Consider the following 15,665-nt stretch of genomic DNA (forward strand, 5'->3'; position numbering starts at 1 on the left):
AAGCCAGATGGGGGAAAAGAGATTTAACATATTATGCTTATTCCCTATTCTGCTTGCTCCATCAGCTGAAAGTTCCTTGCTGTCCATATATCTTATTGCTGAAGCCAGTTGTCATCAGTGATTTCATAATAAATGAAAGGGTCAAACTTATTTGTACCACTGAAATATACAATTAATCTCTACTACTTTAGTACCCTAGGTATTTAATGTAGCAGCACTATAGGTGAAGTGGGTAGACCTTCCTATATTGTATCAAAGTTCTTCTTTCCAGGGCTTCTACCTTCTAGGCAGAGAGCAATCTACAATCTTTATATCTGAGATCTCTGGATAAATTGGGGATTCCACTGGTATACCATGCACAACTGTTCCAATTGGAATCAGAATTTCCACTGCTAAGCAATGCAGTTGTAAAGTGTGATGTCATGTGACCGCATTGCTTAGCAATGGCAATCCCTGCAGTCTCCATTGCCCTTATTAAGCAAGGATTGTGGGTCGTTAAGTGAGCACCTCCTCACAACTTCCTGCTGGCTTCCAAAAACCAAAGCCAGTGGGGAAGCCAGCAGAAAATTGCAAGTCCCAGCAAACTTGCAAGCAGACTGGCAGCCAGGGTGGGAGAGGGAGCAAGGAGGTGGGTGGGTGGCCAGGGAGGTACAGCACAAGTGCGGAGGAGCTTGAGGTGGCTGCTGCCAGGTGAGAGAGCATGCACGTGTGACGGGGAGGGTGCGTGAGTGCCCAGGGAGGTGCAGCAAGAGCGCAGTGAGGCTTGGGGAGGTGCGCGAGTGGCAGGGAGGCACAAGTGCGGCAGGGCTTGGAGTGCAGCTGGGAGAAGGTGTGCAAGTGGCCGGGGAGGTGTGTGAGTGGCTGAGAGGTGCAGCACAAGTGCAAGGTTTGAGGAGGGTGTGCGAGGTTGCACAGGTGGTGGGGGGTGGCACAAGCACGGTAGGGCTTGGGATGGCTGCCATGTGGCAGAGGGTGTGCGAGTGGCTGGGGAAGCATGGCGCAAGTGCAGCAAGGCTCTGGGAGGGTGCGCAAGGGTGTGCGGGTGGTCAGCAAGGCGTGGTGTGAGTGTAGAGGGGCTGGGGGATGATGCACGGGTGAGGGAGACTTACCCGAGCAACTTGCAACCTTCCCTGCTGGCTTCCCCATTGAATTTGCTTATGGGAGGCTGGCAAGGAAGGTTGCAAATCACAATCATGTGATGCTGCAACCATTGTAAGTGCAAGCTGGTTGCCAAGCACCCAGATCATGATCATGTGACAGCGGGGGTGCTGGGATGGCCAGAACTTTCAAATGTATTTGAAAGAATGAATATGGTATTTTCTGTATTGGAAATGTGAATAAATTGAGGGTTCACTGACCCATATGATATGGTCTTATCATAACCACACTTGTTCAGCACCGTCGTAACTTTGAAAGGTCGCTGAAAGAGTGGCCGTTAACCAAGGATTACCTGTATATAAGGTAGAATGTATTTATTTCCTTTTTTCTTGTTTTTTATCATTTTTTAATCATTCTTATTTTTTTGAATTGTTGAGTTTAATTTTGTTATTGTTCTGTATCTTGGTACTTTGCTTATATTCTATACTCTTTTTTAAAAAGCACGTCATCTCGAGTGATCAACAGACATTGATATACCATAGGATTGTCCACTTTATCATCAGCCCAATGTATCTATCAGGGCACATTCTAGTTTTTCTGAGCTGAAATGAAATATAGTGATCTGAGTGGGAGATAGGACATTCACTTCCTTCTCATGGTCAGATCACTGCATTCAGTGCCATTACCCCTGTGCAACTAGTGAACCGCAGATATTGTGCCATTTCAGAAGTATTGACCTAGGATCATTGTAAAATCGTACACTGAAAAACAAACTGAAGCTCTTCTCACCTATCCTGCCTTGCTCGTTTGTCCAGGGTCGTTATCTTTATTTCACCATCACCCTGTGGTCTTCCATAGAGTAAAAGTGATTGGTTCTGAAAAAGTAAACATTACATTAATTACTTAAAAGATATCTGACTATTTATTGGAGGAAGATGCTGCATTCAAAATTCTGAAAAATGGTTAGATATAAGGCAGATGGCAAAAGAAAATACACAACCGGCAGCATCTCTGACCTACTCTACAAGGGGTGTGCAAAATGTTTCAACCTCAGAGCACTTGCTTCAAGTGGTTGCAAGTCAAGGTTTTGACCATCTGAAACATTGTAGAGTTCCATCTGTTCAGAACACTCAAATTGGATCCTTGTGTTGAGTGTTGCCATTAGCTTTTTCTCAATTTTTCTAGCCCACAGGGACAGATCCTGAACCTGCTGCTTTTGGCTTAGCAGGGTGGGGGGATCTGGAGTGCTGGGAAGCAGGCATTTTCAGAAGCACATAAGATCCAGCATGCTGCTGAAGAAGAAGATAATGACCAGGGAGTCTGATTAGTAGTGGCTGTGACTGTACTTCTATTGCCACGCCTTCAGCTGCAGATGAGGAAGTATTTCAGGCTGTTTCTGAGGCAAGCGGCAGGCTGTCCTGTTTTAATAGGATTTTTCTTCCTGCTGTGTCTTGGTTTTAGCTTTTCAGCTTTAATCTGGAGTAATGGGTACTAGTTACAGGGAAGAGAAAGGGAGAATTCCCTCTTCCTTGCCATTCCATTTCCCTTTATTTTATGTATTTATTTTGAAATATTTACAGCCTGCACACTCTCCAGATTGTAGAAGCAACATAACACAAGTGTATAAAGGCATCAGGCTTGATCCTCTATGCTCAGTTTCTCATCCCACCACGTTTCTCCATCTGCCCAATATTGCCTCACACTTCTTCATCTAGGGAAAATTAGTAAAGATGTCAAAGATCTAACCTTTCTTCAGCCTGAGACAAATAAAAGAGCTGTAGGAAACAAGATATTCTTTATCCTCCTAATGTTCCCATAGGTTTTATGCTACAGAACTCAAAAAGCAACTGAAGAATACCCTGAGCTTTGTTTTTATGCCAAAGACCAGTCTCTGTCTTAAGGAGTTGTGCCTTAAAGAAGTTCTGAATTGTGTGGCTTAGTAACTCCCATAGGAACTGCTGCTATTTGAAATAAGGATTAAATTAAATTAAAATATATTTTAGTGGTCTATAGTAGTAATTAAAGCAAAGCAAAATAAATATGGTCAAGTTTGTAGGATAAGCCCAGACTTGAAAAGATAGCTCTTGATCATTTAGATAAGCCACTTCAGTTGGCAGTAGAGTAACCTCAACGTAGCTTTCAACTGCTATGATTTTCTTAATCTATCCATAAATATTCCAACTTTTCATCTGACCATTCTACAAAACATTCTTACAAGATAAATTCTGGACAACAAACAGACATCACACCAAACCTTGGTTTGTTGACTGACAATTGAATGAGTTCACAAATCATGCTAAGCCAAAACCAAGTAAATCACATTAATGCACACCCTAATGTTTGCAAATTCAAACACTCTAATATTTTAACTCCATCACAGACTCTTGTCTTTTTTTGATCCAAAGATTTGTGCCTTAGAGTTCCTGTTTCTATTCTAACTCTCCTGTTAGCCCCCTTCTGCTCTCAATATTCCAGTTTTCCTGAATCTTTGTTCAAAACTTTTTCAGAATACATCGGCTCAGTTTCTTACCTGCAACTGATTCTCCCTCACAAGTGTGTTCCGCATTGTCTTTAATCCTAACCCTGCCTGAATTCACACTTTCAGCTCTCCTGCTTATAGGTCCACCAATGACAAGTAGACAGACAGGAGGAGGAAAATAAAAATAAAAATAAAAAAGCAGCATCATATAAAGACCTACCAAATTTTCTATTGATGACTGAAATTGTTTAATTTCATGGAGGGTTTCATTATCTCGCTTCACTTCATTTACATATTGTGCCAAGTCCTAAAACACAGAAAAGAGAAAGAAATTTGAAGTGTAACAAGGATAGATTGATTTTACACTTGATTAAGGGCTGAAGGTCATTCATGTCCCATTTTCAACATTAGTCTATGTTTTTTAAAAGGCATTTATTTTTATATGAATCTTTCCCAAATATAGAAATTTTTGTACACAGTATATGAATCAAATGCAACATTACACATTTTTAAAAAATACAATCTAAAGGATAAATGTATTCTAATTTTCAATTTAATTCAGGGAGTTTGGCTTAGGTCAGGTTGCTTAAAAAACTGGACTAATTCTTCCTTGTCCCCATGCTATAGCTGAGGCAATTATACATTAAATATCAGCATGTGCATATTGGAAAAACTGTGCTACACAAAGTAACACTATTATCACCTTCACATCCTTTGGAAGGACAAATGGGGCCATACCTGCTGGCCCAAGTCCTGAAATCTTTCAACACCATTGGAAAAGATTCAGTTGCACAAAATGTGCACAAAGCCTATGCTCATTTTGCACTGAAAAGACCTGATACAAGAAAACAGAATGTGCAGTGTGCCGAACTATAGTTAATACGCATGTGATGTGCAGCAAAATTGTAGAGCCTTTTCCATTCAAAACACAGGGTAAAAATAGCTTGACAGATAATTAAATAATAAATTATAAATGGATCCTTGGATTGTGAAAGCAGCAAGTTTGCTTTTACTTATAAGCATATGATGCCACTATAGACACCAAGCAAGACAGACACCAAGCAAGTTTCAAAATATTTAACTTTCAACTTCCTTCTAGAAACGACTCTTCTCATTTTATATTAGAGCCCGTGTACTCAATCAATCACACTTACCTTCATTGCGTCAAGGGCCAACTTCAGATTTGCCTTCTCAGTTATGTCATTAGTGTGTTTTACCAGCTCCTGTATTACAGAATACCATAGTTATTATCAACCCATTATTATGGAGAGAAACTCAGAAGATTACAGATGCGCTGTAATCAATGTAGCTGGATCTAAAGCACTGATTATATTGCCACTATTCAAAATTATTTCAAACATATTTTTCCTCAGCTCACCAATAAATCTAGAGATTTTTAAAAGGGCTTTTAGCCAATTTTATATTTCAGATTTTTACTGTTGGGTTTCAGCTTTTCTATGTCAGCATAGCAAATATTTCAGAACATTGGTTAAATTTCATGAAAATGTGTCAGAACCCCAGATTGACATGACCTAATTATTTTTAATTCCTCTTTTATTTAGATGCATGTACGGTTTCCTCTACAAGGCACACAGTCTAAATTCTTAACCTCCATTTTTTAAAAAAAAGATGTACTAGTTTTACTTTTGCAGTAACACTAATCCACACTTAAAGCTCCACAGAGATACATGGATTGTGACTATAAAATGAATATGAAGTATCTCATATTACTATAAACTTCTAATGATGTGCTGGAATATATTAGTTTTATGATATTTCAAATTTATTGTTTATCTGCTCATATTTCAGTATCTGCACCTTATTTTCTTGTTTGTGCTACTTATTCTGTATGTTCTTTCAAAATATATAAGAACAGGTTTTTTTTTAAAAAAATTAACATTTCTAAAAGTTTTACCAATTGGGGAAGTGAGCAGCATATTCAAATGAACATTTTAAAATATAAGTTACACTGCATTATGTTTTTTAAAATCATGCCAGAACTTTCTAGAAACAGTAATATGTCAATTACAAATGCAGTTGAAGTACATTCCAGGGACTTTGATATATTGCATGAAACAAGGCATTACAGAAGCAAAACACAGCTTCTTGCATGGACAGAATCTCTTTTTTAAAATGACACTTTCTAAGTATGAGCAATGCAGACAATCTAATGCAATAGTGTATTTCTCTGGGGCTGAACTAATGAGTCTCCCAGCAAAGCTAACAAATGATATTTATAAAACTCTCTACTCCCATTATAGTACTAACTGCATAGGAGCCATGCACTCTGGGAGTTTTAATGAGAAATGTTCTAAATAAATATGGCATTATTATAATCCAGCACAGAACAGAAATAACCTAGAAGTGACTGCTTCCTGTCCAGCCTTGATTATGAACAGTAGGAAAGCACAGATTTCAATTATCATCTAATAGCAGTAAATTGTACTGTTCTATTTTAAAAAAAAAAGACAGACAGACAGAAAACCACTCAGTTATTGTGAAATCAGTTGAATTCCAATACAGTTGGGCTGGATGGAAAATCTTTCTAGACAAAGGATCTTTCCCTTCCCATGTACTGTGGCTGTCAGGGCTGCAACTTGGGGGGGAAAGTGGGGCATGTGCCCCAGGTGCCACACTAGGGGGGCACCAAAATGAGCACTGGGGGGACGCCAAAATGGGCATGGAATCCATGTTTGCCCCGAGTGACAGAGACCCTAGTTGCGGGCCTGGCGGCTATCCTCAACTTTACTACAAGCTATGAGAATCCACAATCTCTCTAAGCTGATTTAGACATTATACTCTTCATAGCAACTAAGATACCTAGGGTAGCTTTTGCATTACCTACCAGGTGTACAATTTAATACAACTCTCTGCATGGGTCAGAGCCGTTATGAGTTTTTTATGCTCCTGCTGATAAATTACACTGATACGTACCCTGGCTGACAAAAACCAACAATATGATAGCACTGACCTGCTCAGTGCATCTTATTGTATCAGACTTCCTCAATCCAATATCCTCAATATGAGTTGCATTACAATTCCCATCTAGAAGGCACCAGATTGGGTAAGACCATACTAAACAATACAATGGCTGAGACCAGATCACAGCAAGCTAGCACCAATCCTGAGTTATAGCTTTGCTTTAAGTGGGATAATGAGCTGATGCTGTTACGAGAGCCATTGAGTTCCTCCCCAAAGAAACTGAGTGCAGTGCTTCTAAAAAAGCAACATCAGGGGGAAAAAAAGTAGCTTAAAATTGATAGTGTGTTTTAAAATAAAGGACCTGAAGACCAGGTTAGGGAGAGATACACATGAAGAAAAATCTGTCTATGTTGTTGCTAAGAGTTGACACCAACTTGATGGCACATTGATTGATTAATCAATCAGTCTGTCCTGTGACACCCTCACAGCTGCAATTCTCACAAAAATGTGCACTCTCAGTAGTCAAAATTCACAGTACAACAGTAACCGGCCTAAACAGTGGCACAGAGATAGAACTAGGAAGATACTATCTCAATCATTAGAAAAATTAAATACCTGAAGTAATAGATGGTATTTCAGAACTCGTTGCATTGGGACTACAAGGAGATCCCGCAGAGTAAATTTCCCATTATTAGCTCTTTTGGAACATTCCTAATTAAAGAATAACAAAAAAACGGAATAAATAAAAGGTCTCAATATGACTCTGGCATAATCAAAATAGCAAAGTAATGTTTTATAAGATAAGAGACTTGTTGCTCAAATTGCAAGGAAATTCAATCTTATAATCCAGTTACACATTATAGTATTTCATGCAGCTGACCCAGACTAATTTAACTTCTTAGAACAGTGGTGAAAAATGTCAGGTTCCAAGGTTCCATGGGGCTCCAGAAAGCCTCTAGTGTACCTTTTAAGCCCTATTACTATTTAATTTTAAAATAATTATATTATTTGAACAGAGAGAGTCGCTCTTTGAGTGAGATGGGCGGTGACTAAATTTGAAATATAAATAAATTTGAAATAAATAAATATTATGTATCTGACCCTGGAATAATAGTAAAAACTATATTGAATTTTGACTGAATATCAGCAATCTCAGATTTAGTCTTCCTCCTCACCCAACCTACTGTTTTGTAATTCAAAGATCAAGCACAGCCCAGAAAAGACTGAGCAAGTTTGGTTTAGGAGCAATCATTGCATTATGATCTGGTCAGGACTACAGAAGCAAGTTAGGATGGTTAAAATTTCCATTTCAACCTCTTCTCTTTAGACCTTCCATCCCATTTATATGGGTTTTAAAAATACATATATATATTTTTATATATATATATATATATATATATATATATATATATATATATTCCATTGTTGTTGTTTATTCATTCAGTCGCTTCCGACTCTTTGTGACTTCATGGACCAGCCCATGCCAGAGCTTCCTGTCGGTCGTCAACACCCCCAGCTCCCCCAGGGACGAGTCTGTCACCTCTAGAATATCATCTATCCATCTTGCCCTTGGTCGGCCCCTCTTCCTTTTACCTTCCACTCTCCCTAGCATCAGCATCTTCTCCAGGGTGTCCTGTCTTCTCATTATGTGGCCAAAGTATTTCAGTTTTGCCTTTAACATCATTCCCTCAAGTGAGCAGTCTGGCTTTATTTCCTGGAGGATGGACTGCTTTGATCTTCTTGCAGTCCAAGGCACTCTCAGAATTTTCCTCCAACACCACAGTTCCAAAGCATCTATCCTCCTTCTCTCAGCCTTCCTTATGGTCCAGCTCTCGCAGCCATATGTTACTACTGGGAATACCATTGCTTTAACTATGCGGACCTTTGTTGTCGATCCATTTAGTTTTCATGGCAAGAATACTGGGGTCGGTTGCCATTACCTTCCCCAGGGATCACATTTAGTCTGACCTCTCTGTCATGACCTTCCCGTCTTGGGTGGCCCTTCACGGTTTAGCTCATGGCATCATTGAGGTGCTCAAGCTCCAGCACCACGACAAGGTAACGATCCTTTGCTGAAGATAATTTCCATATCTAATTGTGATTTCTAAATGGCAAAGATTTAACACCCCCACCCCCACAATCCTATAGCTACTGGCGCTGCCCTATATTAATATTACCCACACTTTCTTTATAGTAGGAATAGACAACTCTTTTCAGGCCAAGGACTGCACTTGTTTTATTTTGCCAATAGTATGCAAGTGTTTTAAAAAAGTCACAAGGTTTATACAGATGGAACTACAATATAAACTCTACCGATATTATAAAAAAAATACATGGCTGGCAATTCAGTTCATGAATATAACAACTCAAGAATATTTGACTAGGTTGCTCAGGAGTCCTTTTCTGTTGGGTGGGATATCAGGGGATGCCTTCCAAAAAGTAAGTAGAGCCAGGACAGAATAGTAAATGGAGCCAGGAAAAAGTTAATTTAATGACCGTGTAAATATAATTAAATTTAAACTTAATTAAATAGTCAACATGATTACTCCCCATGTATTTAATAACTTTCCTCTTCTATGATATTAAGAATTGCAGTTCAGCAACAACTTTGAGAAGGACTCTGGAGGGCTCATGCAGCCCTGGGTAAGCACCCTTAGCCTAAAGTAATTAAAGCTGGCAGGGATAGCTCTACAATTATTTCTGTAAATAAATTCACAGGCAATTTAACTCTTGGTCTACACATTAAGCAGAATGAGGTAGCATTGAAGTGTAATAAAAAAGAGTATACTTCTTCACTGAAGAATTGTGGGGGTTTTCCCTCCCAAATCTGCCTTGCAGAATGCTCCCCCCTATGACAAGTAAAGAATGAACTGTACTCAGCCCTTCAACCCAATCCCCTTTGGTGACAAATGTTGTCTATGGGGGGCCTTCAGGTTCCATTTGCATTTGGAAATGGTTTCATCCATTCTACCATCACAGCTTTATACTATCATATTCTGAGTAATGTTTACACCAATCAAAATTTCCAATTTCATTGTAGAAATAAAATTAGCAGACATAAATTGGAATACAGTTTGATTGTAAGATTTGAATCTAAACGTTTTTATTTATAAATAAATCAATAAAATGTCCCAGACAAACCTCCAATTTCAGCTTAACATCTTCCTTTGTCTTGGAGATATTATCTAAACAGGAAATGGCTGTCTCTACATGACTGCAATACTGCCCATAAATCACCAATCTAGAACAATGCAGAAGAAGAGAGAGAAATCAATTCATTCGTCTTTCATTAATATTACATTCAGCAAGTTTGTTTTAACTTCATAGTTTAACTTCTTAAGGACATGTGGTTCCAGCTCTGCAGCTATTATATAATCAAAATTATATTTAAAAATCTCAATCTCTGAAAATCAAGTGTTGTGACTTTAATCAGGATAAAAATACAACTGTAAACCCCTTTTAAAGAATATTATTAGTATTTATTATTAATTCATCAAATTTCAAAAAAATGAGATGAGCATTGCTCAGCAGGGTACGACTAGCATCAGATTAATTATGTTGAGGCTTGGGTTTTCATTTTTTTTTTTTACTGAAACAGCAGGCCTAGAAGACCAATTTCCCAGACTGTTAAGTTCATGTTGTATTTGCAATGAAGTCATGATTATATGATGATGGCTCTCAAAAAATTGCCCTTCCAAATGTAATTGAGATAATTTTATTTTATGGGTTATTATTTTTTATGGATTTTGGTCAAGTAAATTGAAAACTGAATTTTCTTACACAATAGCTCATTCTGCCTCTCTAAAAATGTCTGAGAATAAAAATATTTCTTGAAATTCCCTAGATCTTGTAACTATATATTTTCAATCTTACTATAAGTATAAAGGAGACATTAAAAAAACCACAAACTATATTTCCAGGGGGAAAATAAGTACATGTAATAGAGCCCTCATCGAGCTCAATGCAGATGGGAAGGAATCACATAATTGCAATTAATGATTGCATCAATAGTGTCCTGCCTATAGAAAGTGTCAAATTCTCCCATACATTCCCTGCCCCAAAGTAATAACATGAAGAAATGAACATGATGATGTTTCTGCAGCTGATCCCAACCACAACTCTCCTTCAGTGCTTCTAGAAACCAGAGAATGTAATACACAAGTAGTCCTTGCTTAACGACCACAACTGGGACTGGAATTTCTGTTACTAAGCAAAGCGGTCACTAAGTGAATCTGACCCAATTTTATTACCTTTTTTGCAGCCATCATTAAGCAAATCACTGTGGGCATTAAGCAAACCACATGGTCATTGAGTGAATCAAGTGCTTCCCCATTGATTTTGCTTGCTAAAAGCCAGCTAGGAAGGTCAATAATGGCAATCATGTGACCACAGGACACTGCAACAGTCATAAATGTGAACCAGTTGCCAAGCACCCAACTCATGATCACCTGACCGCACGGACGCTGCAACAGTCATAAATGCGAGAACCGGTCATAAGTTGTCTTTTTTCAACACCGTTGAAACAAAATGGTTGTTAAATGAGGACTACCTGTATGCTAAATAAGGTTAATATCCAAGAAAACTATACCAAAATTAGCAAAAGGAAAAAGGGATGGATATAGCACATTCTACAGAATAACATTCTACGAAATTCAGTTTAGTTTTTAATGCACTTAAATCATGTATTACACACTAATGCTAAATATGAAAACCTTAGTTCATAGGAATGCAGAATTTCTACAAAAAGTACATTAAATACAGTTGGGAAGTTCTCATGGATTAATTAATAACAGCAGCTCAGGTTCACATTTTTGGCAATATACATTTTTATATATAAAGAACTATTACCTTTCCTTGTAGCTAATAAAAATTTTATACAAGTTCTGGTCACTTTTGCTTACAATGGATTCATGAACATCCTGTGTTAAAGTTCTGTGGATTTTCACCAAATCCTGAAACAAAAATATAACCTATAAGCCTATAATGATCTTCAGTGCTATCATATCAACTTCTCATTGCAAAGTCATTATTTTCAACAGATAAAATTATAAAGTATAATGATTTGACTATTTCACACTAGAAATCGTTCCCAGGTCAAAGGTATTATCATTGTGATTATTAAAATGACCATTTATATTCCCTTAAACTTTTGACCTTGAACTTACATATTTGTTACATATCTTTAAAGAAATTATAAATTTAAAAGGATGAATTGAGTCCAATATTTCAGCTTGTTTTAAGTCAAGTAGGTACACTAAACCTTGTTCATTTATTTTATTTTATTTTATTTTATTTATTTAAATTTGTATCACCGCCCATCTCCCCCAACAGGGGACCCTGGGCGGTTTACAATAAAAATAATAATAAAAATATAAAAACCTGAATTACAGTCTAAAAACATAAATAAGATAATAAATATAAAATCCAAGATGAGATAAAATCAAAAATAAGGGGTGCTATGGCGCCAACCACCCCCTTGTTCATAGCTTACTTACTACAGTAAGTAAGGACAGGATAACCTCACTCCCTATCTTCTACTACTAAGGCATTAATTCTCAATCAATTTCTTTCTAGACCCAACTTATTAAGCCAACAATGGCTCAACATGGGAGTCTCCCAAGTCCTGCATTTTCCTGGGAAAAGTCAGCAAAGCACCTAAGCTGAGTATTTCTGACCAAAAGATGGCTCAACTCTTTTGTTGCTGTTATTCCCTTTGAAGCCTTGTATGAAATGAAAAATTTGCTCACTTCTTCCCAACCTCTCTGTAAGAAGCCTTAATCTTCTCCTGATAAACTCTTCCTCCTTAAGGGAGTGGGCTAGACAAAATAGTAGCTGCAGTAAGTAAGTGGATAAGCAAGCAGGAAAGAGTAAGACTGATCGCTGAGCTAACATTCCATTCGCTAAGCTCATCGGTCAATTCAACCGTTACATCTCAAAGGGTCCTTCCTGTGCATCCTATCTGTCTTCATTCTACCTAATTTCTCCAGCACTGCCTTGTAGACAATCTTCACATGAATATCACAACCTTTGGAAATATTACATACAGGAATGTTGATGAATACTGTTTCAAATTCTGATGGAGTCAGAAATCTTTTCAGTGGCACCATAAAAAACTGCAAAGAGAAAAACACAGACACACAAGTAATATTAATACATTTTGCCCAGTGCAACTTCCTTTTAGGGTGTTTGATGTCCACCCCTTGTTTTAAATATATATGTCTTAGAATGCCTTATCATTTGGTCAAGTTACCGGGCCTTGCACATTAAGTGTTGATTGATGAAAAACAGCATTTCCCAAACTTCTGATACATGAAGATGACTTTCCTCTGATTAATTCCAACAGATAACAGGTATATCTCTGCAGTAAGACTAAATGATCAACTCTGCCAAAAGTTAGCAGCAATAATCTAACACTTAATAAAATTACACTGCCCCAGATTTTATAATGGATATTTAAGGAGGTCATAGGTTATTTCTCCATTGGGTGTCATTGTTTATGTATCTAGTATAGCTATAAAAGGCAATACTGAGGGCAGAATTCATTTTGGTAGCAAACTGTTCTCGCTTTCTGAAGAGTGCTTCGTTATCTTTTGTCTTTGGATGTTTCCCCCAAAGAAAATGTCACTGTGCACGAAAATGTTCCTCTCCCCAGAGAAAATGTCCCTTTTATCTAAATCAGTGTTTCTCAACCTCAGAACTTTCAGAATTCTGGGGGCTGAACTCCACACATCTTAAAGTTGCCGAGGTTGAGAAACACTGATATAAATCATTTAATAACTTATAACTCATTCCACAACAGAAAATTGCTGGAAAAAAAGTACAATCACTACTGTAGTTCCCATAGAGTGATTATGGGGAAACGGAGACGGTGGGTATTTCAATATTACATTTAATTATTTCTCAAGTCATAAAGTTTTGAAATTGCAATGAAATTGCCTACTGAATAGAGGTATAACTTTTTAAAAAAGGAAGAGTGAGTGATCTGCTATCTGTGGGTAATAGTGAAATTGTTATTCTGTGAAATTGTTAAACACATTGCAGCATGTGCTCTTAAGATGAAAAACTGTTCCATCACTTAATGTTTAACGTATCCAGCAGTGAAATGTTGAAACTTGTGATATTTGGGATCTCGGAATGCTTCACCATCGATACAGTTGTTTCAATTATCTGACAAGTATAACAAAACTTTTTCATATATGGTTTGATCCTTCTAAGTAACCAGGATGTCAGTGGCTGCAGAAAAAATTGGCTAAAAGATTGTAAAATCTAAAACATTTTTAAAAAGTTTAACAGAGGTGATGTGCTCATTGAAAGAAACACTACAGAGATTATCAGTTCTCTATGTTCTGTAATATTAGCTAAGTGATCCAGAGTTTTACTTAAATTGAAAAAACCTCTATCTGTACTTTCTGTTGAGAAGAAGGGGGGGATTTTTTTGACAAATTAATAGATATTTCAATGGATGAACATATTCCCATTGTTTCCCACAAGTCTTTATTTAAACAAAATAAATAAATAAAACACACTCACATAAATGCTTTCTTACTGTAAACCACTGAATAATTGCAGGTAATAATTATATATAAATTTATCAAATTTTTGCAATACTTATATGACCCAGTGGTGAAAAACAAGGGATTGGTAAGGGATTGGTAACAGAGCTGTCTTTCAGAACAAACCAAACTCAGAACAATCTGATGAAAGATTTCAAGTGGAACTGTTTTGTTTCGAGGTCAAAACAAAACATGTTTTCTATTTTGTGCACACCTCTGCTAGGTCTACATCCCTGCCTGAAACTTTTCTGCTCTCCTAGGTCTCCTGGCAATAAGTAGGAAACAAGTCCCTGATTGTTTTATCACATCACTTTACCTTTTCAATAGATTCCAGTGTTTCAGTGTATTTCTCCTCCGTCTGTTTTATTTCAGAAAGACAGCAGGTTCTTATGTCATTCTCAGGACTTTTCTGCCAAGTTAATAAGAGTTTACTTGAATATGAGCACACTTCTGGGTATTTTTCAGCTGGACCATATTCCTCCACCAACTGTCAGTGACAGTCAGCATCCTAATCTGTTTTGTTGTAGACCTGAACTTAGCAACATGCTGTCTACAAGCACATCCGCATTGCCCCACACCTTGCCAATTTAAAGAACAATCTTAACAGAACCTCTCCCAGGATTTCTGGAAACATAATAAACAAGCTCTGGCTTCCAGCTCCCATCATATCCCACGTGGACCCTTTGAGATGATGAGAAAAGAAGGCAGTGGCTGCTGATCTCAACCAAGTCTTCATGGTGCAGGGTATCAATCAAGTAAAGGAACGGTAGAAGGAAGAGAGAAAGAGACCACAGTTGTCTGCCAAGGTGTTGAGGAAAAGTCATGAGAAGGGACAGAGAGAATGTGGGCAAAAGCAGGCAGAAAGAACCAACACTGTTTTATTCTCTGTGCTTCCCTTTTTAAAAATCTTAAATGAGAACAGTACACATGGGCTACTGCTACTTCAAAATACTGTTTATGTTATACTGTTTTTGTTATAGGGAAGTTTAGACATTCCAAACACTCAATTAATTGACCAAGTAACGGAGCACAACTAGAACAGGCCAAAATATTTCTGTGAAAAGAAGAACCAAAAAGAATTCACTAGGTAGAGGACAGCTGAAGCTTATTGGGCAGAAAATTGGAACCAAGTTCCCAATGACTTCAATATGATTAACATGTTCTTAATACTCCATCCAAGATCAGTGACTGAAACGTGTTTAATTTCGGACTATGGTCTAAATGTATTACTGCACTATTTCTTTTGTACCCAGCTCAATCTTTTTATATCTTACAAGCTGATGTGCTGCTTCAACTTTCATCAGGTCTTCATACACTTCGCCACCTTCATCTTCCCCATAAACACAATCATAAAGGTCTTCATCTTCATCCACTCTTGTTTCACTAGAAAGCAATGCAAAAAGAGAAAAATTAAGAATGCACAGTAAGACCTATTTTGAAAATCTGGATGGTTATTGCAAAATACTGTACAGCTTCCCCTCTAGGCACCTCTCCATTTTTGGCACTGCCAGGAGGCAGAGATTGGAAACTTCTGGTTTGGTTTTAGGTTTCTGAGATCATCCAAATATTAACTATGGTTAATCTTAACTGTGGTCAGTAAATATAAGAAATCT

General features: G+C 37.6%; 1 protein-coding gene across 1 annotated transcript in view; it reads right to left on the reverse strand.

Annotated features, from left to right (window-relative positions):
- The window catches only part of VAV3 (vav guanine nucleotide exchange factor 3), a 197,995-nt gene that overhangs the window by 101,273 nt on the left and 81,057 nt on the right, over positions 1-15,665 (reverse strand). Inside the window, exons 5-13 of the mRNA XM_063298356.1 lie at positions 15,327-15,435; positions 14,369-14,461; positions 12,544-12,612; positions 11,348-11,451; positions 9,641-9,740; positions 7,115-7,210; positions 4,732-4,800; positions 3,798-3,884; positions 1,888-1,973 (exon numbers count right to left, since the gene is read on the reverse strand). Coding sequence (XP_063154426.1) covers positions 1,888-1,973; positions 3,798-3,884; positions 4,732-4,800; positions 7,115-7,210; positions 9,641-9,740; positions 11,348-11,451; positions 12,544-12,612; positions 14,369-14,461; positions 15,327-15,435 — 813 coding nt within the window. The remainder of the gene's footprint in view (positions 1-1,887; positions 1,974-3,797; positions 3,885-4,731; positions 4,801-7,114; positions 7,211-9,640; positions 9,741-11,347; positions 11,452-12,543; positions 12,613-14,368; positions 14,462-15,326; positions 15,436-15,665) is intronic.

This window comes from Candoia aspera, chromosome 3, assembly GCF_035149785.1.
Source record: "Candoia aspera isolate rCanAsp1 chromosome 3, rCanAsp1.hap2, whole genome shotgun sequence".
Classification (NCBI taxonomy): domain Eukaryota; kingdom Metazoa; phylum Chordata; class Lepidosauria; order Squamata; family Boidae; genus Candoia; species Candoia aspera.